The sequence below is a fragment of the Cyrtonyx montezumae genome, unplaced genomic scaffold (assembly GCF_038088225.1).
Source record: "Cyrtonyx montezumae isolate F1298 unplaced genomic scaffold, pur_monq_1.0 scaffold_25, whole genome shotgun sequence".
Taxonomy (NCBI): Eukaryota; Metazoa; Chordata; class Aves; order Galliformes; family Odontophoridae; genus Cyrtonyx; species Cyrtonyx montezumae.
The window spans coordinates 14,371,083-14,395,710 of record NW_027071992.1 but is presented as its reverse complement, the minus strand read 5'-3'; the positions used below and the strand labels follow the sequence as shown (position 1 = coordinate 14,395,710).

The window sequence follows — 24,628 nt, the reverse complement described above, 5'->3', positions numbered from 1 at the left end:
ATTCTATCAGATGTAGGAAGTGATATGAAAAACACCACGTTTTATTATAAAAATAGACACCCACGTACTCAGACTAGATGTTTTCCCTTTTTCCTGCACTCCTCCTCTTCTGTAATTATGTTTACAACAACTTCAATTAATCATAACCCTGAGTATTTGAGTAGCATGCAGGAAGGAAGAACCCACCCACCCAGGGGGAGCAGTCACAATCTGTTTAACTCTCAGCTTTAAGATTTAAACAATCAAGCAGCCAGCTACAAAAGTGTCAGTGTGCAGTAAGTCAGGCTGAGCAGTACTGTTTCTCACTGCTTGTTTGATCAAAACGCCTCCAATTGGTACACAAAGCCCTGCCATAGCAACCAAAGGTGAGCAGGTAGCAGTGACAAGCAGAGCGTGAACACCTTCACTCTGATCCTCCTGACTCTCCTGCAGGTGCTTAATGTGACATGCACAGGTGATGTTACATGTGCATTAAGCACACTGGCTTTGTGCGATGTCTGGCCCAGATCTTTCCTTGCTTACAATATATGCTTTACTCACTCCTGGGCAACACACTGAGCTCCCTGTCACTACTGCACCTTAATATGTACCAGTTCACCCATTGCCCTAGATCCTTAATTTTCAATTAAGGAGGTATCTAGTGCTTCAATTCAATCTAGGTAACTTTTTATAAGATGCATGCAAATACACATTTTTACAAGATTCTAGTTATCTTGGGTTTCATGACACAAAAAACCATCTTTATCATCTAGCTGTCCATTCCCAAAAACACTGTTTACTGCTCAGCTCTTAAAAGAGATAGGTGTAATTACAGAGGGCCAATGTACTTTCTGAAAAGACACAGCAGAAAAATGGGCTGTCAGTACAGGGCTACTGAGTTCAATTCAGGTCTGCACAAAATGACTCAGCCCTCAGCAAATGCCAACAGGAAGGACATACTGTAAACAGAAGCTCTGAACACTTAACATTGATGTAGGTTTCCTCCCCTCATGACAGTGCTAGGGAGTACCTTGAAGCCTGGTTTGGTGATGAGGGGCTTTTAATATGAATGCAAAAAGGAGAAAAGCAGAAGATCAGACTGATACTCATAATAAATAAAATAAAAGCAAAACTACTGCCTTCTCACCTGATGCTGCTTTCTGGATCTCCAGGGTCACAGATGTGGGAAGACACTGCATAAGCAAGCAAATTTCCTCATACGTCATCTTACTGACTGGGATGCTGTTGATAGTGGTAATCTCATCTCCTACAGTCATCTTGCCCATTGATCCCTAATGCAATGACAGAACAAAGGAGTTAATAAATACACCTTCGCCATAGTGACAAAGATTTCAGAGAAGCAATTTATGGTTTACAAGCAACATTCCTTATTTTGCAGAGCAAAGGTACCACTGCTGTCAGTTTGCCAACACATAAATAAAGAGCAAGCCATGTCTTTGCCAGGAGAGGAACTGATGATCAACCTCAGCCAGGAAGATCAAAAGAGCTGCTGGGTTCTTTGATCAGTATCAGGATGAAGGACATAGCCCCCTTCAATTAAAAATGAACTGGTCTGGATTAGATCTAGTTTCTTCAAGACTGGAACAATGTCTATGATTTTTTGCTTTTCATGTAGGAATTATATCCCTGGTCAAAATCTCTTAGGCTAATTAGACTCTCCTAGATTACTAAACTGGATGAAGAATGAGCTTTTAAAGTTAAAAAAAAAAAAAAAAAAAAAAGGCATGTTCTCAAACCAGTGTAGTATGTCAGAAAAAGAGGAAGGAACAGAACTCAAATCCCCAACTCTTACAGCCCAATATGAACTACTTAGATGCACCCCCTGTTAGCATTAGTGGCCCTAAAATAATTTCAAAATCAACACTGGACACCATAATGTAACTTTTTCTCTGTCTGTGCGATCATACTTAAGCCAGCAGTTGCAAACCCAGCATGAAGCCAGTATCCACAAAATATGTTCAAGTAAGAGATGCAGAAGAACAACTGGTTACTGGTACTGCTACAGTACTTGGCAAACCTGGCCAGCATGCAGTGCCTCCTGGTACCAGGTGATATATGCTTATTTAATAACAAGGAGGGTTTTAAAAGGCACATTCCAGGTTGCAACATGGCTCCTGTCTTAAAAAGGATCTTTATCACCAGGGCTTACTTATCTTGTCTTTGCCTCTGATCATAAGAAGAAAGAAAACGAAGTAGTGTAACTTTCGAGCACAGATGAGTCCATCTCAGTGTACCTGCCTTTCCCAGTTCTGAGTCAGCCAGAGTGTACTTCTGAATCAAATATTTCATTGAACAGGCACTTCAGAACAATACGGGATGAGGATTTTTGCCCTGCAGAGGCAATGTCTCCTTTGCACTTTCTCTCCACAGTTTGCTAGCTTAATAATGACAATCTCTGCAAAGTGAAAGCAAATCACAACAAGGCAATCAAAAAATAAATAAGTACCCTTTCTGCTGCTCCACCTGGCCGTAGTCCTGTGACAACAACCTTTAAGGGCACAGCCTGGATTTCCAAATCCAGGCCAAACGACTCGTGCTCATTGCGAACCAGAGTGACAATTTCACCCTGGCACTGCCCAGCCCCATCAGGTGCTTCACACTTCTTGCTGTGAGGGAGCATCCTAGCAACAGGCTTGTTGTATGAGCCATGCTCCTCCGTCCTCTGTCTCTGAAGACTGCGGCACTCAGTGCTCATCATGCTTTTCACTCTTGTGACTGCCCGGTGCTCCAGCCTCGGGGATCTCTTAGATTCGAGCTGTGCTTCCCGGAGTTCCCTCAAACTGAGGCTGCTGAGACGAACTTCAGGCACACTTGAGTAGTCAAATGCTATGATGGGGAAGAAAGGAGAGTCGATTTGCTCTGTGGTGCTGTCTGCAGACTCCATGGAGCTGCTGAAGACAGGGGAAGATGTTTCTGTGCCAATATATCTAGATGAGTTGCTGTCCTGGATCTCATCATCAGTTTCTACTGATGAGGTTGTAATGACAATGCCAGCATCCTCCTGGCTCCTGGCCCTCTGGCTTCTTTGCAAGTGGGAACTTTCATCATCATCACTGGCATCACCATCATAGAAAACAACCCTCCTCTGTCGATGAAAGGGGCTGCGGGAAGATTTGGGGCTATCACTGAGGATGCCAGGTCGGACAGACTCCACATGCTTGTTGTGAAGACAGGATGATCTCCCAGTGGTTGAAGAAGCCAGACCATTTGCTTTTGCCAATCCTGCTTCTCTAGCAGCTGAGAAACAAAAAACAAAACAAAATGAAAAAGTTACATTTTAATTGCACTTATCTGTGATTTTCAATACTATGCATGTGACTGCAGCAGAGGACATGTGGATGTTTCCAGAGAAGTTTAGCCTTTCCTCAGAAAGCAAAAGTAGTTTTTTCATGTCTCCCCTCTAACTACAATGCACAGTAAGAGCAATGGCAGACAGCTTCAGAATTTATGAGTAATTTCTGAAATCAGATCATGCCACATCTGGTTTTATTTTCAGTTTATTTCTAAATTATGGCTATCATCCAAAGAAGAAAGAGATGCACATATCCGCGTGTATTTTACATTAAACACTTCTTTCACATCTTGCTTAAATCTAGAATACTGCCCTTGTCAGTTTACAGTGAGCAATGCTTTCCCAAACAGAAACAGAAGCACATGACCATCAGAATTAAATTAAAGACTAATTAGCCTCAGAATCCTTTCCATATCCTTTTTAGAAAGAACTGCATCTTACTTTGCAGAAAGTTCCCCCAACATAAAAATGATTTTTTAGCATGAAATAATGTATTTCTAGAGAAAAATAAGTATAAGACAAAAAAATGAGTTGACAAGCACAGGAAAGGGAGAGTAAGTATAATATCCTTTGAGTATGGAATCAGGTGCATGTCAGTAAGAAAATGAAAGATTGAGTCAGTTACTATGAAAAGAAGGATATGCAAAAAATCTAATGCCAACTTGAACATTTAATTGTTTGCACCCGGCTACACGTGACATCTTGAAGTTGCACATTTAAGGTTGCAAAGAACCCTTTCATTTAAATGTAATCAATCAGATGTTCGTAAGCCATCTGAAAAAAATCCCTGCAGCACTGTCAATTCAGATTTGGCCGGACTGATCAAATGAAGGCATTCTCAGAGCAGCAATTTAGACAAACTACCATGGAAACAGGCATTTATCTGCATTGCTGTAAATCCTTTCCATCTTCCAGAATTTCATATGACGAGCGCTGGTTTGTACTATGCTGCCAGGCATCTCCTATCAGCACAGGAATCACCATAGCTCTTCTGTAAAACAAATTAGTGCTCACTGACTCTTCCCTCATTAACCAAATGATCTGAAATTTCCGTGGCTTATTCAGGTTACCAGGAAGAAGAGAACTGTCATCCAGCAAGCTGCTTCTGTTCTTCTGACGGAGCTGCTCTTCATCACAGGAGCCAGTTACAGCATCAGAGAATGGGATGTGGCTTGTACCATCATGCGAGAAGTACTGGGAAAGCTCTGCCTCGGAGCTGACGGATCCCTGCTGAACAAAGTGAGGTTGGTGACCTATCACAGCTCACCTTCAAGCCCTTGCCTATGAGCAAGCACCACAATTTCAACTTACCTCACCCCCATCATCAAAGGAAGTTTAAGGCCAATCAAAAAATAAAGGAATTTCCAGGATACTGAGGACAAACTGTCAAACTTTGGTGGCTGAAATGCATCATAAAAATACCTTTTCAGCCTGCATAATGAAAGAGATCCCAAATCTCACTGATCTGCAGACGTTCAATATACAAACCAGTGCTGAAACTATTCTCTTCTGTAATTCACTTATACACCTTCTCCACTTACAGAAGGGCCCAGTTTGTACTTCTGGTCACTGATGTATGATTTCTTTATTTTCCCCAAAAAAAGCAACAGAGATTTCTCCGTGGTAATGGCTAAAGAGGGAGACAAAGCATTTAACTTTCTGCACACAGGCTTGGGTCCCTCCTGCTAACTAGTCCCTGTGTCAGCAGGATGCCTTTGAGGTGACAGGAGGTGGGAACCCACAGCCTTCTGTGCCATGCTCTGCACATCACTCCTGAAGGTTATGACCATGTAAACAGCAATGTGCAGAGGTAGCATTAGCATTTAAACATGTGGCATAAGAAACTAACACTTCTATGGAGCCCCTGCAACACTCAAGGAGCCGCAGAGGTTTGGTTTTGAGCACCCTGATCAAGTCGCAGCTTCAGCACTTGAAGCAGCCTGCTTGTATCTGATCCTTTACCCGGCTTGCTGGCTCCAGGAAGCGTTTCATTGTCCAGCTGAGGGGAGATGAGGTCTCTCCTTGTTTGGTCTTCACACCAGGAGATGGGGTTTTTTGCACAGCGCCTGCTGAACACAGGTTACTTGGTTATCAAAAATTAAAGTTGCGTCCCATATATCAAACAATCGCCTTCATTCACTCTCTGAGCCAGGAGCTGTGCTTAATCCCTCTTATTACCTGAACTGCCTTCATAAAACAAGATTTATTTAACATTTCACTGGCTCTCCCTCAGATCAGGTGAAATATTAACACAAAAGCACATTACACCCACCAGGCCCAGGGCAGAGCTATGAGCACAGGATGAGCAGGAGATGGTCTCCCTCCCCAGCAACCACAGAAGACAAATTTGCAAGCACTTGGCAGATCTATTGCAAAAATGGTCTTAGCTGACAAGGATATAATCACAAATCTAACATTTCTATCTGAAAATCACATTGATGGTCATTCTGCCATTGCCAAGAGCTTTCTTTCATCTGTAACATTTTAGGAAGTGCTAGCTTTTAAATTAAAAACAAACGAACAAAAAACAGTCTAACAAACACCTGAGAATATGTTTTGACATGATCCTAAGAATTGAAACATACAGCACAGTACACAATACATGGGCTTCTTAAATAGATACACCAACACTTTTTTGCTGTTGCTTTGTCCTCTGCATGGATGGAGTACATGTGGAGTCCCGTGCAGGGACATTCTCCAAACTGATCACGATGAGAGGACACACCAACCGCCTGTCAGCAACTCTACTTTCAGACTACGGCAGCCTTGTGAAACCCAAAGTAAACAACAGGATCCACAGAGTTGATCCACTTGAACTGGATGTCTTTGCTAAGATTTTGACAGTGGACAGAGTGATTCTGCCCTCATAACTGGTCAGCTGCTTGAGGGCCCTCAAAATACTGATGGTGTCAAGGAACCCAAGAGCATATCCTTAAACATCCCCTCATCTGGAACAGAATAAATAATTAGGAGGAAACAGGCTTCTACCTGAGACATGAGAGGAGCCCGTGTCCTTACTCTCTCGGTGAGTAGTTCGTGCAATTGCTTCATCCATCTCCTGCTCAGAAACCTAGTGTCAAGTGGGAGACAGAGATCAAACAGGGTAAAATAAATGAATATGAAAGTCTGACCACTTACCACTACAGACTTGATTCCCTTACAACCTGCTACTTTTAAAGCCAGAATTAAGAAGACCTAGTTGAGAACTCCTAAATCTCAATCCCCTGACTCAGACTTGATCCGTCCTACTATCCTTCAGAAATTAGGAGGTAGAAACCTGCCAATTTTATGAAGACAATATCCAAACACCATACTGCGCTAATAAACAAAACCTTGCCAGATATAAAGAAGTCAAATAAAGCCATTACAGTATAATTTTAACTTAATTAAATATTGTATATTGATTTATTGAGAAAATACTATTTTAATATAAACAACTACTCTGTACAAACATACGTCAGCAGTAGAAGATACTCTATACCTAAACTTCCTAAGATATTAGCTGCTGTTTTAATTTTAATTTTGATTTCTCTTTGCTGTTAAAAAAAGAAAACCTAAATCTGCAGTCAGTAATAAATGTTCTTGTGGGTTAGGAATAAATACTGATTTACCATATTTTCTAATTTTCTCCTGAATCACTGCCATGCACTTAATTATTACTGGCAAATTCCATATAATTTTATAACAGGAATGACTAGTCTGCAAGAGAATATATTTAAGAGCAGAAAGCAAGTTAATTCTGTCAGAAGCAATTTCTGTACACATTGCTTTACACGAGTTAAAATTCAGCATAAAGAGAGATGAGAAATTCAAATCTTTCTGAACCAGAAGATTTGAAATACTCCTAAGCAAACTCAGCAGTTTAAACATAGTTTACACACCACATTTACTAGGAATAATAAGAACAAAGAAAATTTTGTGGTGTTTCTCTTGGACGTACATTGAAACACCAAAGTGAACGTATTCAGCAACAAAATGTACTGTGGACCTCTTGTGCCATAAAATGAGAGATCAAATATAAAAATGTCTAGAACAACAACAGCCTTTGTAGAAAGACATCTGTTTTCAGATTGTGGCATCACCTTAGCAGCAAACCAAAAGTCTCTGGGATCCTGGGGCATAGGGTGTCCATACAGAACATAGAATGAACCCTTGAGAACGTGCCTCAGGATCTTTACACAAACCATTGGGTACAAGATGCAGAACAAAGCCAGGTGCTGAGCAGATGGCAGCATTTGTTTAAAGCTAACAAAAAATCCACACTTCTGCAAGCTCTGCCAAATTTGATTCTTTAGCATCCTCCACATCTCAGGAGAATTAAGCTCCTTCTATGGAGCAGGACAAGCAAATTCTTAACTATCACTCGCAGTTGGTGTATTATAATTAATAAGTAAGTATATTAAAAATAATAAAACAGCAAAAAGAGAAAAAAACAAATGATCAACAACAAAGACTTCCACAGAACCCCCCCCAGTGCTGTCAGAGAAAGGATAACAGTGATATGGGATAAACACAGGACCCCATATGGACACTCCTTCAGAGATCCAACTACAGAGGATTGTGGATTCTGAACTGCCTGTGGTGGAAATGCTTCAGGGACCCTCCAGCTCAACTTCTAACTTTACTTAAAGATTCTTGGCAAAAGATTTGTTGTTATTTCAAATATCGTTTATGAAAAACTGTAGGAGGATCCACTTAATAGTTTCCCTCTGTTACTGAGCAATGGCAAGCAATTAGCTTAACTCAGTTCATCTCAGCAGATACCTGGTTAGGCCACTCATCAGCTTTTGAGCCTCCACCACAGTGAGATGAAGGGAGGAACAAAAGGGCAGGCTCCACTCCATGGAGTTCCTATTACGTGCCACTTACAGACTCTAGAAAGTCTATATGCCTTAATAATGCAATCAAACAGAATCATCATGCTGGCTCAGAGCAGCTTACAGACTCCCTAGAAATACTGTTAGGATATAAGCACAAATCTTATCCCTTGCTGCTTACCTTTAACTAGCAGAACCAGGGTCTCTTTAACATCACAAAGCCTCGTGGCAATGGCCATAAACTCCGGGCAGTATGACTCTATTTGTCTACTGTTTGTATATTTGATTTAGTAGAAAATATACCATTAATTACAAAGTAAGAAATCCTTCTTCTTTTAGCTGTGGATTTATTAAGGCCTCCATTTGCAGTTACAAGTTCAAAAGTCAGAGCTCTCTGGACATGCTAACGCAAATATTTTTACAGCTTCAGTCCTGTTTAAACAGGAAGGTTTCGTACATTCATGAAATTCTTTGAAATACTGAAATAAAAGAAGTTGTTATTCCTTACAGTTTGGCTAAAAGGGCTTTATCTTCTATCATCAATTTTTAAAAACTGATGGAAAATAATCACTCACTTAGTAAACACAGGCTTATTTTCAAATTGCCCTGCACAGATTTCACAGTAGCAGAACATTCCAGATGCTCATTTTTTAATTCCCAAAGGAAAACTTTGATGTTCAGGCAGACTTTACTCTTTTGAAAGAAATATTTCTATTACCCTATTAATCAATTCAATCTGTTGATAATTATATTCATGTCCCTAGATTATGTTCCACTCGCAGACACACAAATGGACTAACTGCAAAATAACTTTAAGGAGGAGGTGGATTTGTGCCACATTTAGGCTGACAATTGGTACAAATATGAAGAAGGATGGAAGCACTTCAGCTCAAGTGGTTCCAGGAAAACTGCATCCAATCACTGTGCGAGGAGGAGAAAAGCATCAGGGACAGTTTAGCATGACTGCAACTTACAAAACTGGAAGGCATCACGACAATCCTTTAGCCTGACTTCTTGCACAACACATGTCATGGAAAGAACAATCCAACACTCTCCACTTGCCACTTTCCTGCCAGCAAGAGTCAAATTGCAGCAGCAGATGAAAACATTACATACAAGCTAACATGTTTTCCCCCTACCTTTGGGTTGGGATGCCGACTAATGATAAGGCTGACCGGCCCAGGACCACATTCGCTCAGAATGGCGTAGGCTTCGCTTAATGCCGCGTGACGCAGGCTGACCGAATCTGCCTCCAGGATCTGATCACCCCGACTGTGGGGAGACATAAAGCCAGTTAATCACATCCGCCTTTTACAAAAACATTTCTGCTTCTGACTGGCGGCCAAACTTTTTCAAAGATACAAGTATCTGGAAAAGATTTGCAAAAAAGCCGGCCTCGCTCTAGCTCTCAGTGACGTGAACACTTTAAGTCCTGTTGACTTTGCAAGGCAGGCCCACTGATCCCTTCTGCGCTTACTGCTTGTGCTACAAACCCTATTAAATCAGCAGAGAAAACTGGCCACGTTTGGGCTAGGGTGAAAGCAAATTTCAGTTCCACTTCTGCACTCTGATACTTGTCAGGTACGGAAGAGGAAAGATTAGATTCACATGGACTGTTCCTTCCCATCATACTGAATTACTTAACACAAACACTGATAAGAAATTCATGATGTAGATTAGAGTTTATGAAATGACTCCAGGAAAAAACTGAGAGAGATAAGAATCTATTTGCTTCAAATAAACGTACAGAACACATTAAGCCAACAAACAAAAATCCCTCCCCCCTTCAAAAAAGTAACCTGGGAGGAAAGCACAAGCTGTTTTATTTTCTTAACTCTCGCTCATGGTGTGCAGACATCTGGAACTATTCAAAAGAAAAGATCATCAAGTAGGGCTATCATTAAAGCACTCTCCACAATTACTAAAACATTTGCTTTAAGTAGACACTCAAACAATCCACTATCGCTGATTTATATTGGGTTACTAGTGACAGTGGAAATGAGCTTAAACCGAGTCCACATGCCAAACTCAACATGGCAATTGCATGTGGCAGCCCTCAGTAGTCTGTACTCTGCTATGAAAGCAAAGGCAGTTATGTAATCATACCTCTGCTTTGCCTACCTTTTAAACACCCGTTAGAAACTACAAAAAATGGAATCACTTACATGGGCTCATAATTGACGGAGGGAGTTCAGACACAGAAGAGCTGGGCTCAAACCCTTTCCAATACTGTAAAGCCAGCCTCTGATTAACGAGGTTTTCCAAAATCAAAACCATCCTGTAGGTTTTGGCTTATAGAGCCATAAACCACTGATGGGACAACAGGAGCAATGTCTCAAAGAAACAAGCTTGAAAACTGGGAAGCTTGCCTGGATATAATCAATCATTTAAACCTAATAATGATGCAGCTGTTGCACACAGACAATCAGCACTGCAATCTTGTTCCAAAGAGGTTTACAAGAAAGCAAGCTGGCATTAAAGTACTGTCTCTTGTAGGCATTTCTATATGGTAGGAAATTTCAAGGGTTTTTGGCAGGGACGCAACCATAAAATTATCTTCTTTTCCTCACTCTATAAGCCAAAACACTCTATCACAGTTTTTCTGGGAAGCAAGGAAGAACTCTCTGCCCATCATGAAAGCAAGGCTGTTGCACAGCTCTTCTGCCACGAGTGTGGTGCTGACCACACAGTTGAAGTGTGTCTTCAGCACAGCCTCAGCTCCCAGACATGCTCCTGGCACCCAACAGCTTTTGTGCAGCAACACAGTAAGTGGAAAAATTCCCTGAATGGTTTGTAAAAACAAGGCTCCCAGGAGAGAGATTTCCTCTCTCTCCAGGAGTTCCTTATAGTCATCCAAATCGCACAACAGAGTACATAGGACAGGCATGGAGCAGAGATCCTGTCAGGATCTCCTGGCAGTAAGGGCAGAAGAGCACTGCTGCAGCTTGGGGCACATCCAAGTAAGAACATCTCCCACAGCTCTTCTCAAGAGAGTTTCAGGTGACTGAGTTTTACATGGGCTCTGCACATCTACCACCCAATGCAGGATCTCTGACTGCAGCTCTGAGAAAAAGACAGGAGGCTGCACACCTTGCTGCTCCCTTTCTCAAGGGGTGCCAATATGCTCACTTTTCTGTATAGATAATTAAAAAAAACCCCAACAAACAGAATCCAAATCTTAATGGCCATGCTGCCTACAGCACACAGAACATTTCTTGAGTATTCAATACCACTTTGGAATTTCTTTATTTTCGTGTTTTCTTTTGGTGAATACTTCAGTACAAATTGTTCCCAGCTACACCAACCAAGAGGTAAAAAGAAACTTCCCATAGATTTTACTGTAAAACCACTCCAGCATGTTTTTGTTTTAACTAACCTTAACCTGCCATCCATTTTAGCCACTGATCCTGGGGCCAGGCTGTGGATATAAATCCCTGGTGAACTGTTTTCAAGCGTGAGACAACAGGCACCAATGCCGAGTCCAACCCCTGGCTCTGAGAAAAACAAAAAGCACAAAGGAAAGCGCTGTTATTCCCTGCACATTGTACTCACATAGGACACACAAGTTTTTCTGTTCCCACATCCCATTTGACACCAAGACTCATGTATTGTTTCAGGGCTGGCCTTAGCTTCAGCCAGCCAGGAAGCCAAGACCAACAATGGAAATCAGGGCTGGAAATACCTGATCCTGCTTGGTTTCTGAGATCCAGTGCTGAAAGGAATGTCTCTGCTCTTGGTAAATGTTCAGCACGCCCTGGGAACTGCCTGGGACTGGAAGTGCTACACAAGGTCTGACGTGGTCTTAGACTCAAAGGAGAAGGACTGGCAGTCCAATAAAGATCTCACTTAAAATTTCTTCAGAAAATAGGAGCGCAGAAGATGCTGCCAATTCCACTGCTCTCTTTTCTTAAATTCCTGCATGGCATTCCTCAGCAAAGAGGCACAAAGAAAGGTGAGGAAGTTTCTCTGTATCAGTGATCTCCCATGAACACCTTTCCCTCTGCTGTCTCCCAGTAACTGTATCCATTAGGTACTGAAGTAGGAATTGCTGGACACTTGTTTTCTCCAAGTGTTTTAAAAACACAGTCCAAGCCTTTAAAGCAGGCATGCTTGTCCCACCACTGAGGGCATATGCACTAAGCTTTCCTTGTGCAATTATTGTTCAAGAGATCAATCCTGAAGCAGGAGCTCAAGCACCTCACCTGGGCCATTCTGATCAGTCTTTAGAGATGTGCCCTGCCCTGGGCTGTGCTTTACAAAAGGGTATGAACATCTAGGCTGACAAGAGGAAAGTCACATTTTGCCTTGTATCTTGCAGCCCTCTCCCTCTTCCAGCAGCATGGACAGTAGGAGCCTGCTGACTGGAGCAGCAACATGTGCAATGGGGAACTATTCAGCAGTTTTGGGATCAGAAAATGTTTTTTTTTTTTTCCATCATTGTGTGATTCAAGAACAGAACAACAAGGCAAGGTGATGGGAAATAACACACATTAATTGGTGTTTTCCCAAAAATCTCCCCTAAAAAGCAAGCGTTTGTACTCCCAGCTCATTCCAGCACGCCCTTACCTTTATTGAGTGTCACATCCATGACAATTCTGTCCTTCGGGCCGGGGCCTTTGCGGCTGGAGAAGGAACCATCTGTCTCGTCGGGGCCAGGCACTGGTGTGCCACCGCTGGCACTGGAGCTGGGTGAACTGGAGCGGCTCAGCGGGGTGGGAGTGGCACAGGGTGTGAGGCTGGGGCTGCGCAGCCGCGTGCGCACTGTCAGGGTCACCACGCCTTTCTTGAGTTGCTGGAGAGACAGAGCCCCAGTAAGGTGGCACGATAAGCCAGTGTTTGCCACCAAAACTGTGTGTACTGAATTTGTGGAAGGCAAAATAGTGTCAAGGTGCTAAAAGGCACCCAGTAAAGAGGAGCATGAATCACTCTTGTGCTACACCTGTGTTACCTTGAATCTCTGGATGGCCTCCTGATGGGTCAACCCTTGTAGAGATTCTCCATTAACTTCCAGGATTTCATCTCCTGGTAATCAGATACAAAAAACCTAAGTCAGCAATGTACAGACTACAGAGATATAAGAAAACCCCTTATACATAAGGCAATCTGCTACTACGAGGACTCCAATTAACTGCTCAGTAAAAACTCGCCTACTGTTCTCAGCTTATTTTTACTTGTCCTAATGGCTTTATAAGTTAACTGCTCTTCAAGAAGAGATCCTTAATATAGTATTCTCCTACTAACAAATCAACTGAAATCGCTTCAATTCCACTGAAGTCTGAAAATAAGATGTTCATGACATGAAGTCCAAGGGAACCACAAAATCCCCCTTCTTTTATAAGCATCAATAAGAGAAATGAGAATCTAAGTGAAACACTCCCACACATTACTCCAAAACCCGCACAGAAAGAAGTGGCCTTATATCCATGCACAGAAAGCAAATGTGCTCCTCTTACTCGGCACCTATGGAGGGAAAAGTAAGTAGCCCACACACTGTGATAGCAAACACACTGCTCACCTCAACAAGCACTTCCCATTGTGTTTCTATCCGCTTATTACAAGCTTCCAGTTCTGGGTCACACTATTTACACCCCACTGTGCTGAACCTCTTTCATTTTATTCAAGAGGATAGAAAAGTGAGCAGGAACCAGACCCAATTTCCGCTATTCCACTTCCATCTGTTGAAAATTAGACGGGGTGATGTCACCACACAAGTTTGCCCCTCCTCTGCTTTCTTTGGATCTTGTGAGCTCCACATATCCAGTGAAAGCTTGCTGCATCTTTAAGACAGCTGCTACTCAGCAGCTTCCTACAGCGAGTGCACAACCTATGTTGCAGAAGCATGAGCATCCCTCTAACAGAGCGTTGGACAGCTGGCACCCAACGCAGCCTCAAACATGTCATGTAAAGATGAGAATGGTAATACCAGCAGAGAGGTAACACAGAAGCAGCTTCCTGTGGGGATGGGGGATCCTCATCCTTTACAGAAGAGTTACAGACCATCACTGTAAATTTGTGGTCACTGTGTACTTTTAACTACCTAAGATTCTCACTAGCATGGGAGCACTCAGGAACACACAGAACAGGCTATACATATAATATACACTTGAGATCAGGACTTGAGAAACAATAAGAAAACCAGGACATATCTGCTTCTCTGGCCAGCTAGGCAATTCTATTGCTAAACATTATGTTTTTCTGGCCATAACTCTTATTTGTGGATTCAAACAGAAAGGCTCGTTAAAACATAGCGGCCCAGAAAAGCCTCTCCCAGGCATGCCACTCTGTATCTCCCCCTCTCACACCTGCATCTTTAAGCCAGATGTTTCCCTGCTACCAATGACCCTGTTATCTGAAGAACTGGAGCTTAAGGCATGGGCAAACAAGGGTCACGTGGCAAAAAAAACCAAATTCATGCTGTAGTTCTCCCATCACAGAATGCAACATAATCAAGTCAACTGCTGTGATGAGTCCTCCCCAGGATGGACAAACAGGGTGTGTTACATCCTCCACAGCCTCTTGCTGGTGCCAGGTGCCTAAATAAAGCTGTATTTGAATTTTTCAGCTGGACTGAAACAGTAACCAACTATAGTCCCTCACATATAGTTGGATTCTCTCTCCCTTACCTTCCTTAAGCCTTCCATCAGCAGCCGCTGCACCATTTGGGAATATAGTCTTCACAAAAATCCCCATGCGTCCACGAGCAGAATCCTGACCTCCCACAATGCTGAATCCGAGACCCTACAGCAAGGGGAGGAAAAGACACAAAACTGGCACCTTTACTCTATTACCACCCAAGAAAGACTGCCACTAACGCACAAAGAAGACATGTAAGAAAACCTAATAGCTTTTGATGAACTGCACTGCAACCTTGCTCTGTGCTTGCATCTCCTGATTTACTGTCATTCTAATTGCAACACACCAACACAAAAAGTAGCAGCAGGCACCTTAAGCTAAGAGTCAAAAATGCAATTTTGCATTTATGCTTATTTATTTATTTATTTCACCTGGATTGATGTATTTATGTTACCCTACTCTGATTTTAAATTGCTCTTAAATTGACAGGCAGTAGATTCCCCCCTCTGAGACCTGTACCCAGAATTAACTACAGGTTTCCCTGCTGTCACAGGTCCTGCATGTCCTTGTGGAAAAGCATGACATGAGGTCAGTGCTATAATGTCTGGAATGCAGCTGAAAAGGGGCTGGCACAGGGGGGCTGTCATGCACACGTACATTTTTAATTACTCTGGAGATATGCACCACGTTGTATTTAAATAAATCTAGATCAATGCATTCCCCAGGGCTCCATCTGTTAGCTCTTGTCCCCATGCTGCCCTAGCTGGTCACAGCACTGTCTTGCAAAGATGATCAGGGAACAGATGAGTACAGCAGAATAAACATCTTCTCCTCCTGCTGAGTTATTTCGCAGCCAAATCACTTCCTTGATCCATCCCCTTACATTTCTCCTCTTGTCACTGCTGTATGTGCCTCTTTCACGCTAAAAAGAAAAGTCACTGACCAGGTGGACAGTGAGGTGGGATGCTGCTTGAGTCAGTGACCTGAGGCCAGAGCTATTATCAGGGCCACGGGCAGCACTGTCCAGCTGAGAGATGCTGCAGGAGCAGGCACTGACACTGTGATCACAAGTGTCACCTGTACAGCACACAGCTCTCTTGTTTAACTCCATGAATACATACCACTGGTACTTTGATAACACACTCCTGATTTCCAGAAAGGAATCATCCTATCTCCACCTTGAAATATGCAAAAACTCAAGCAAATGCTTACTGTGCAATTACCAACCACAAAGCAACCTGCAGAAAGCACGAGGCTCCTAACACACACACTGCAGCTCTCTTCACATCTGCATGGGGCTGGCCAGGACAGATACAGCTGCAAAAAGCAGCAGTACACAAGTCAGCCCACTTCCTCGAAGTGCTGCAGCTCCCCAGGAGAAAAATACTCCATATAGAGATCCACCAAGAGTGAGAAAATGAGGCCACATGCTGCAGGGAAATATATTCAATGTCCCATAAAAACACAGATGTGTTTAAAAACACAGATGTGTTTTTATACATACAAATCATAAGCAGTGCTTATTCTAACAGAATTAATTGTTCTAAACATGGAAGACACCTGAAACATGAGGTGGCTCATGATGACTACAGACTGCATGCTCCCAGCTTGGAGCTACATACAGCATGGCAGATGAAGACGGCTTAACGCACAGGGAGAGATAAGACAATTCTTATGCAAAAAATAGGGTCAAAAAATAAGGAGGAGAAAAATCACCAACATGCGCTAGGAAATCTCATTGAAAACATGATGGTCCCAGAACAGGAAGTTGTAGCAACTGCATCACCCTGGCCAGAGAAGTCACTGCTTCTAATTCCTTCCTAAACTTAAACCACTAAAGACAATTTGTTTTTCACTTGAGTTTAAAGCCAAAACAAGGCCTTTTAGTCCAAAATACATCCATCTGATGAATTTAAATAGCATTTCAGAAAGGAAAATGCACAATTTTAGCACATTTAAGTGAGAGCATGGACTGGGTTAGGAAAAGCAATATAATGACTATAATGCCCTTTTATTCCCTGAGCATTCAGCCAGCTGGTAGCTAGGAAGTGTGCACATTACTGGGGAAAGAAAAAAGGAATCTGAGACCCTCAGGATTCTGTGCACTCAGACAACCAACCAAACAGGAACCTGTTTTTAAGTTTAACACCTGATTTACAGTGATTTCCTTTATTAGAATGTGTCCAGACTCCACAGAGATGTAATGCACTACTCCATAAATATGCATGCAAACAAGTACTCTTCTGTTGTTGCCCCAACTTCACATACACATGCATATTTATAGAACCACTTCTAATATTTGATATCTCAGTAATGACCAGATGCACCAAATCAGAAATGAAAGCCACTCCACAGTGAGTGTGTGACACAAATACTGTTTGCTCTGTACTGTCCAGGTGTAGCTTCAACATTTACATTTCAAAATGGGGTTTGTTACTGCTACCACGCTACCTCAGAGTGAAAAAACAGTACCATGGCAGCTGCTAGGGGCCAGAGATGCCTCACCAATGCCTCCTGAAACGTATGAGAAACCAGACACATGCAGACATCCTCACCTTGCCTTGCCCTTTCATCAGGACAATGTTAGAGATGATGGATGGCTGGGTCAGTCTCCATGGAGATTCCACCTGGGCAGCACTGAAGGAACGTGTGGACTTCTTCACAATGTGGTACTCCTGGTAAACATGAGACAACAAGGGACATGGCTGACTGTGTAGCACAGGCACCAGGATGTCACGTCAGGAAAATCAGGGAAAAGGGGGGGGAATCTCAATAGATAAATTCAGATGAGCATTCAAAGGATGAAATCGTAGCTTGTTACCATCAAATTGAACTTTGTCATAATTTTCTCCCATTTCACACAGAAGGATTATTCTGTAATGTACCAGTCACTATTCAAATTAAAAGATAAAGGGTAGCTTCATGATATACTGAATGTTCTATCTGCTAAAAATAAATCAAAACACAAAATGCCTACATCGTTAAATTATTAAAATTAAGGGGAGTAGGATGTTCTTAAGTGCTCAGATCTCTGGAGCTGCTTCTAATAGCATCCAATTCAGGGCCTGACCTCAGCATGAAGACCTGTAAGGAAGCTTTCCATAGGTGGCCAACACTTCCCATTCTGGCCACACTTAATACTCAGGTTTTGCACTCACCTGTCGAGCTCCTGCTGACTCCAGCTGCTGTGGCAGAGAGTGCTTCCTTCCGCCCCGGGAGTACTTCACTGCTATCTCATAGCTGGATTCACCATTTTCCACCATCAGCTCATCATCTTCTCCTACAGATTCTAAGCGGGATCCAGCACCTAAAAGCAGAGAGAAAAAACAGAGGAATGTCTTACAAATGTCTCAGAGCTGCTTCATCCTCTTGCCAGCATGCCATCATCACCTCCTGCAAACCTCAACTTAGCAATGCCTTAAAACAATGCTTTGCTGCACCCAACCAGACACTTACAAGCTAGGTTTGATCATACTCAACTGAAAGCCTTCTGCTGTCACAGCTTCTGTACCATCTTTCGGCGATGCTGAACTCCTCAGTGCTGTCACTTGTGGTAGTAGGGAAGAACAGACAATTGAGCTAGTAGCTCAGAAATAGAGAATAAATTCAGCTTTTCTCACCCAGTGTCACTTGCATGAGTACTAAGCTCTCAAGTTTAATTCATTTATTTAAAATAAAAGATGTGACGCTGTAAATGTATTCATTTCTGGAGATGTCATGTCACTTTGAGGGAAATTTTTCTGGAGGGGCAAAGGATAAATGTGCCAAATAAATGCTATTTTCTTTCTTCCTGGCTATGATTCTAGCTGTCATTAATAGGAGAAAAATACAGTTTACATTGGAAGCAGAATGACTTGTCCTGTAGGACATCCTGTGGTCAGTCTCCAGGCTCCCTTCTCCTCAACCAGCTCTCCCCCATTTTCATTTTTCCTGGGACCCAGTCCCAGCATTTCCTGAACATTTATCTCTGCAATTTCCCCACCACATAGGGAAGCACCATTAAATCCTGTCTTACAAACAGAAACTCAAGACCAGCAAAACTCACATGGATCTAACTTAAAGCTGCAACAGCTCTGTTTCCCTTTCCTCTTCACTGTCTTGTTCTTAAACTGAGCTCAAAAGCCATGTGCTGAGGAAGATCTGCAGTAAATTTGCCCAGAAGAGCTCCAAATCTGTTTTCTGCCATCTCCTCCTGGCCAAGGTGCTGCACGAGCACTAGGAAGGGAGCAAGCATAGAGCTTGTCTTCACTCCACACTGGGTTTTACCACTGCATCCTTAGGCAGAATTTAACCAACTCTCTCCTTTAGGATGCAAAATTACTGCTATTTTTCTTGCTAGACATGCCTCTGCTACACATATCCAGGACACTTACCTCGGCAAGACTCAGTGTCTTGGTATTTCTTTCACTCCCAAGCCTTCTGGGCACTAACTACTGCCCCTTCTTTGTCACCTACTCCACTATTCTTCAAGAGGTTTCATTTCTGTTTTGTTCCCAGTCTCTGAACACAGTTTCCCTTCCCATGCCACATCCAAGGCTGAGGGATGCTCTGGGCTGGACCCCAGCGAGCCACCAACACTCAGCCATAGGGACTGTAGGCAAGGCAGCTACCCAGAGGATGCTATTGACTATGCATCAGACTAAATGGAAATGAGAGTGAACGTTGAAGGGAGGGTGCCTTATAGAGTATAAGGGATGAAAATTTCCTTGAGCACTGCACACAGGCACTAAGACTTGGGCACAGTGCAAAAATGTGGAGTGCAGGAACAATGACTGTGTTTGGTGATGGCACCCTAAGAACTTCCTTCACCCTAGCCCATTAAATCAAACTGTATGGAAATAGATATGGAATGCAGATATTTAAAAAGGGGAAAAAAACATAAAACAAAACAAAACAAACAAAAAAAAAAGGAGAGAAGAGGGAAAGAGAAGTCCAAAAAAAGAAGGGTATTACAAATTCTTGTTTCATCTTTCTGTGAACGCAACAGTTCAACTCAGAAGGCTGAACATCTAGCAGTTTGAATTTTCCTTCCAAATTAAACTACTGCAGTGTCCAAAGGAAAGAAAACCTACCTCACTTGTAGGGAGCTAAAAGAAATACACAACATAAAATCTCTCCTACTGCTTTCTTTTATCTACCACGCATTACCTTGGGATCGACTTCTGTATTTCAGTATGCCACTTCCCGGAGCTGGACTCTGGTTGTTTCCTTTGGACATTTCTGCAGAAGCTGGGTCTTGAGACTTGTCAGTTTCCATCACCTAAAAAAGTAAGAAAATTTGATTTATTTTTGAACCAGTGATGTTGACAGAACTCCCTCTCATTTTTTATTAAGAGACAAAAAAAATTCCACTGCACATCATCTCAATTTTTCACAAAGATGTCAGTGGATTGAGCCAGTACCTACAAGTAATTGCCAGCAATACCTTTGGAAACTAGGGAGCATTTTTACCAATAGGTATGCCTACAGCTTGGTGTGGGCAGGCAGCCTCCACAGGGTACCACTCCAGTGCCTTCACAGCACCTACTCATTCAGGGACTTCCACGTACTTTAACAACCTTTTAGTGTAGCTTTTGTTGGAATTTCTTCAGCTCAGTAAACTTCCAGAACCATCACATCCTTAAAGAGATGATCACTTTAATTGCGCACACACCAGTTCCTCTACATTTTCACCCCATTACCCACCACACATTTTCTGTGTGATTTTAGACGGCGCACGGCAAGGACACTTAGCAGTCACATTCTATGTTCAATGTATTATATTAACTGCTGCAAATCAGTTTATAAAGAATCCTCCCAAATCACCAAATATTCATATTGTTGAAATATTTTTTACTTCCATTATTAATGCTCAGAAATAGCATGATTTTCCTCAGATCCTACCTCCCATTGCTCCATCCCTCTTCTCCCAAAACCAAGAAAACCCAAGCTTATCTTTGGCAGAGTCTATACCTCATCATTACCTTGCAAAGGGTAAACATTTTAGGAAAAAGATAAAATTGGCAGATAATGCTGGAATGGGAACTGCTATCTGCCTTTGGGTTTTATCCCTCTCCCTTCAATATCACCAACTATACACAGTTTGTATATGCCATCTATTTCTCGTTGATTTTTCGAGGCATTGCAGCAACAGCTTCAGAATCCACTTCTGGTACCGAATGGTTTGTAGCTTACAAGTTTCATGTAACAGAATTCATGTAAAGAAGAAAACAATGACACTGATACAACCAGAACACAACTGGACATCCTGGTAAGGCATTCACTCCAGAAAAAAATGTAAAAATAAACAAATGAAATCCAAGAAACTCAAACCACAGACAAAAACAAGACAGAACACTTAAGAGAAGTGGCATTTTGCCTCTACTCTGCTCACACAATGCTGCCTGCCTCAGCAGCTCTGCTAGCCTGACTGCCTGTGGGAGATGGACCTTGTGTGCAGACAACTGCAGTGTGTACATTTAATGGAAAAGCACATGAGCAAACCCATGAGTTTTCAGGAGCAAACCCACCACCCAGACTTTGCCCATCCCTATGAAGTCAGCTTCATCCTGGTTGGTCTTATGATGCTCCTCCTTTGCCTCCCCAGTCATGAAATCCACCATGGTGTTTTCCTGCTTCTCTTTCAGAACTGCCTTCATGCTGCAAAACTGCAGCTCTGGAGCCACCAAGCCAGGACATAGAGTTTAATCACCCTAATAGACATGGATGGACCCAACCTAACTTTCCTGGATCTGGGTACAATCTAGACTGGTGTTGGAGTCACAGAGCTTGTTTGTTCCTTCAGCTTGCATGGACGTGGGCACTTATACCCAATGAGAACACACAACTCCCAGAGAGCTTCCTTCAACTCAGAGTATGGGGAAAAAACTAGGCTAATCAGCAGCAAACAAAAGACAGACTCATATCATCACTGGTATGGCCAATTCCTGTCCTGAGCATTTCTGGTCTCAGGAGCAACTCAGCACACTCCTTGTATCTACTAGATGAGCTCTGGGTTGGTTTGCAATGCTTCTGTGAGCTCCCAGCAGCTGTGTGTCTGTAGTCTTTGGTCATGATATAAATGAGACAAGAAAAGCCTGGCTCCACTTTATCCTCCTGGCCACACGTGAGTGTACTGCCCTACTGTCTCAAGGTACTGCCATGCCATTATAATTTGCCTCCCTCTCAAGGAAATGGAGCTTTCTATTTCAGTTCTGCACACCTCTTATTAAAAGAAACCCATAAATCCTGCCTGATGCTGTCTCAGCGCTGAGGACAAGGGGAGCTTTAGCACGTGTAATTTGAGGGAGATCTAAAAATAGAGCCCATCTTTCCAGTTCATTAAGTAACTCCGGGATCAAGTGATGGTGACATCTCAATTGATTTCAAAGGAAACAGTGCCATCACGAACACATGGTGCTGGCACTGAACCAGGACCAACAACTGCCCCCAGAGCCCTCACTTGTGCAATCTCCAGTGTGACCAGGCCCTTAATGAGGCAAGATGAGGAGCAGGATTATGAGAGTCTGCATTGTTTAACCGCAAACTGCTTGGCAATCGTCTCTGATTTACAGAAACAAGGCAGCACATGTGGGATGACACAATTTAATAAGCAAACAGCTTCGCTGCTGCTGTTGCTGGGCTCCTCAGCTGCTGGCTTCCCCACCAGCACTACTAGCCTTATCTGAGAAGGCTGCAAAGCACTTGCTGCACACCTGGCTTCATCTGGCTCCTGCAGAAAGTCCTGTCAGTCCCATAAGACCAGTGGGTACCCTAAAGCCTTTACAAAAATGGTGGAGCTTTACTCTTGAAGACCTGTTATAACTCTAGTTGCTACAGCTATCTGTGCCGTTATTTATTGCTCTGTGATACACAGCATGCTTTAAGCCTTCAATGAGCTGTCTGGAAGGCAGACAGGCCTATCACAAGCCCCTTCACCTTGCACGAAAAGCAAAGTACCTTCCCTTCTAAATTAGCTCTTTTTTCCATTTAATTGAATCCATCTCCCATATAAATGACAAAAGAGCAGCGCTGTAATTTACTAGAATTAACGCTGAGAACAATGCAGAGGATGTAGATTTTCTAATCCTGGTCAGCATCGCTCTGGTTTTGCAGCATGCACACAGCCTGGAAGGACCAGAATGAGTCAGGACCCACCACACTCTGGGCTGCAGCACATGAGCACCCTCCTATGCTCCAGACCCAGCCAGAGGAGGAATTAACTCAGCTGGACAATGAGGCTCATGTGGAATAATTAAATCCAGATTTCATTGCTTCTGGAGCAAAGTCTTCTAAATGACATAGCCAACCTGTACTGGCACAGCATGAATGCAGATACACAACAGAGCCAGGGATGGAGGACAAGAGGGGGAGCAAAACCTCCGTGTCAGCATTATTTACAGTTTTTAACCTCAGAAGAACCTGGAACCCCTGTTTCTCACTCAGTGCCAAGTCAGGTTTCATCAGAGACTGCACAGACTCAGATTTGGGCTGCTTACAGCATTCTTGATAGGGACTGTGCTGGTACCAGCAGGCACAGCCTGGGCTTCCTCCAGCCCAGGGAAGGGGGTGGGAACTGTGGCCACCGTTACCTAATGGCAAAGCAACTGCTGTAAAACGCTGCTCAGTGTGCTGCGAAGAGATCAGGAAGCGTGATAATCATTCTGGAGCTGCCCTATTTTCTGAATTGGTGGAAATGATAAATAAACAAAACAAAAGCCTTTAAAGTGGTCTCTAAGAATGCCTGGCCAATCACTAACAAATCCCTGCGCTCAAAATTTAACAGCCTAAGATTTTGCTGTAATGCAGCAAATGCTAGAGAGGGCATGACTGTCAGCTTCAGACAGTGCAGAACTCCAGCAGCTATTTGTATTACACTTCACACAGTCCATAAAGTTGTCGAACACCAAGCTGGCCCTCACCAACACAAAGCCAGCAGCAACATCTGCCTGTGCACCCTCAGCAAACAGAATGGAACTACACCACAGCAGAGCTGAGCTGCTTTTATCTTCCAGAGTGCTCAGTTTTGTACAAGACATCCCAACTCCTACTCCATTGAGTTTGATACCAGAACAACATGCTGACTGTGCCCAGAGGATGCAGGCAGCTTCCTGATGTGTATGGATCCCAACCATGCTGGCTCTACAGGCTCCCTGGTGCTACATCATACTTATGGCTAGGGCTGCAGTTAAGCAAAGGAGATTTTCAGTTTCAGATTCCCAAATGGTTGCTAAATCCAATAACAACGTTTTGAAAAGACAAACTTTTAAAAGAAATGCAGGAAATAGCTAATGGGACTGAGTTTTCCAAGAAGCAGATATCACAGACAGCACATGCCTTGAAAACACTAAGATGCTCCCAGCTAAATAGTTCCTAATCCTTTCTGGACCAGATTAACGTTGTTCTGCAATATACTACAATTTTCACAACAAACATCATCTAAGCCGAAGGAAATCAAATGCATACATTTCTGAAATGGTGCAGAAACGGATCACTGCTGCTTTCTTTTTTCAGCTTTACCCTTTTTCCCCACCACACATCAGTGAGGATGACAGGACTGCGTGCAGTATGTTCCATGCCCACGAGATGTCTCTATGTGCTGCAATGAAGTCCCTGAAGATTGGTTCTGGTAAACAGAAAAACATGGAACTCAAGCTGTGTGAAAGCTGGTCCTGCTCCTCTGTTATTTTCTTTAATAAACGCTCAGCTCGTGTCCCTGCACAAATCAATCACAGCAAACAGCACTCTACTGCTTTTTTTGTTGTTTTAATGACAACCTTTTTTCTTGCAGTGAGGGACAAAGCAAGCCATAAACAATCCTGAAAATAAATAACACTCCTGAGAATGATGTGAGACCTCCCTTACATCAAAATCAACCCACAGCTGCAGAGAGCATTCCCATGGCACAGCTGATGGGGAATTCCGGATTTCAGCTCTGTTTATACCACCATTAGTACATGAGAAGATA

At 42.9% G+C, this 24,628-nt stretch overlaps 1 protein-coding gene across 1 annotated transcript in view; it reads right to left on the bottom strand.

Annotated features, from left to right (window-relative positions):
- The window catches only part of PDZD2 (PDZ domain containing 2), a 187,238-nt gene that overhangs the window by 14,903 nt on the left and 147,707 nt on the right, over positions 1-24,628 (bottom strand). The window contains exons 7-19 of the mRNA XM_065740008.1: positions 19,831-19,942; positions 17,841-17,989; positions 17,238-17,357; positions 14,733-14,847; positions 13,058-13,131; positions 12,676-12,901; positions 11,486-11,603; positions 9,249-9,381; positions 6,281-6,362; positions 5,255-5,358; positions 4,363-4,519; positions 2,447-3,237; positions 1,127-1,271 (exon numbers count right to left, since the gene is read on the bottom strand). Of these exons, the coding sequence (XP_065596080.1) occupies positions 1,127-1,271; positions 2,447-3,237; positions 4,363-4,519; positions 5,255-5,358; positions 6,281-6,362; positions 9,249-9,381; positions 11,486-11,603; positions 12,676-12,901; positions 13,058-13,131; positions 14,733-14,847; positions 17,238-17,357; positions 17,841-17,989; positions 19,831-19,942 (2,326 nt within the window). The remainder of the gene's footprint in view (positions 1-1,126; positions 1,272-2,446; positions 3,238-4,362; positions 4,520-5,254; positions 5,359-6,280; positions 6,363-9,248; positions 9,382-11,485; positions 11,604-12,675; positions 12,902-13,057; positions 13,132-14,732; positions 14,848-17,237; positions 17,358-17,840; positions 17,990-19,830; positions 19,943-24,628) is intronic.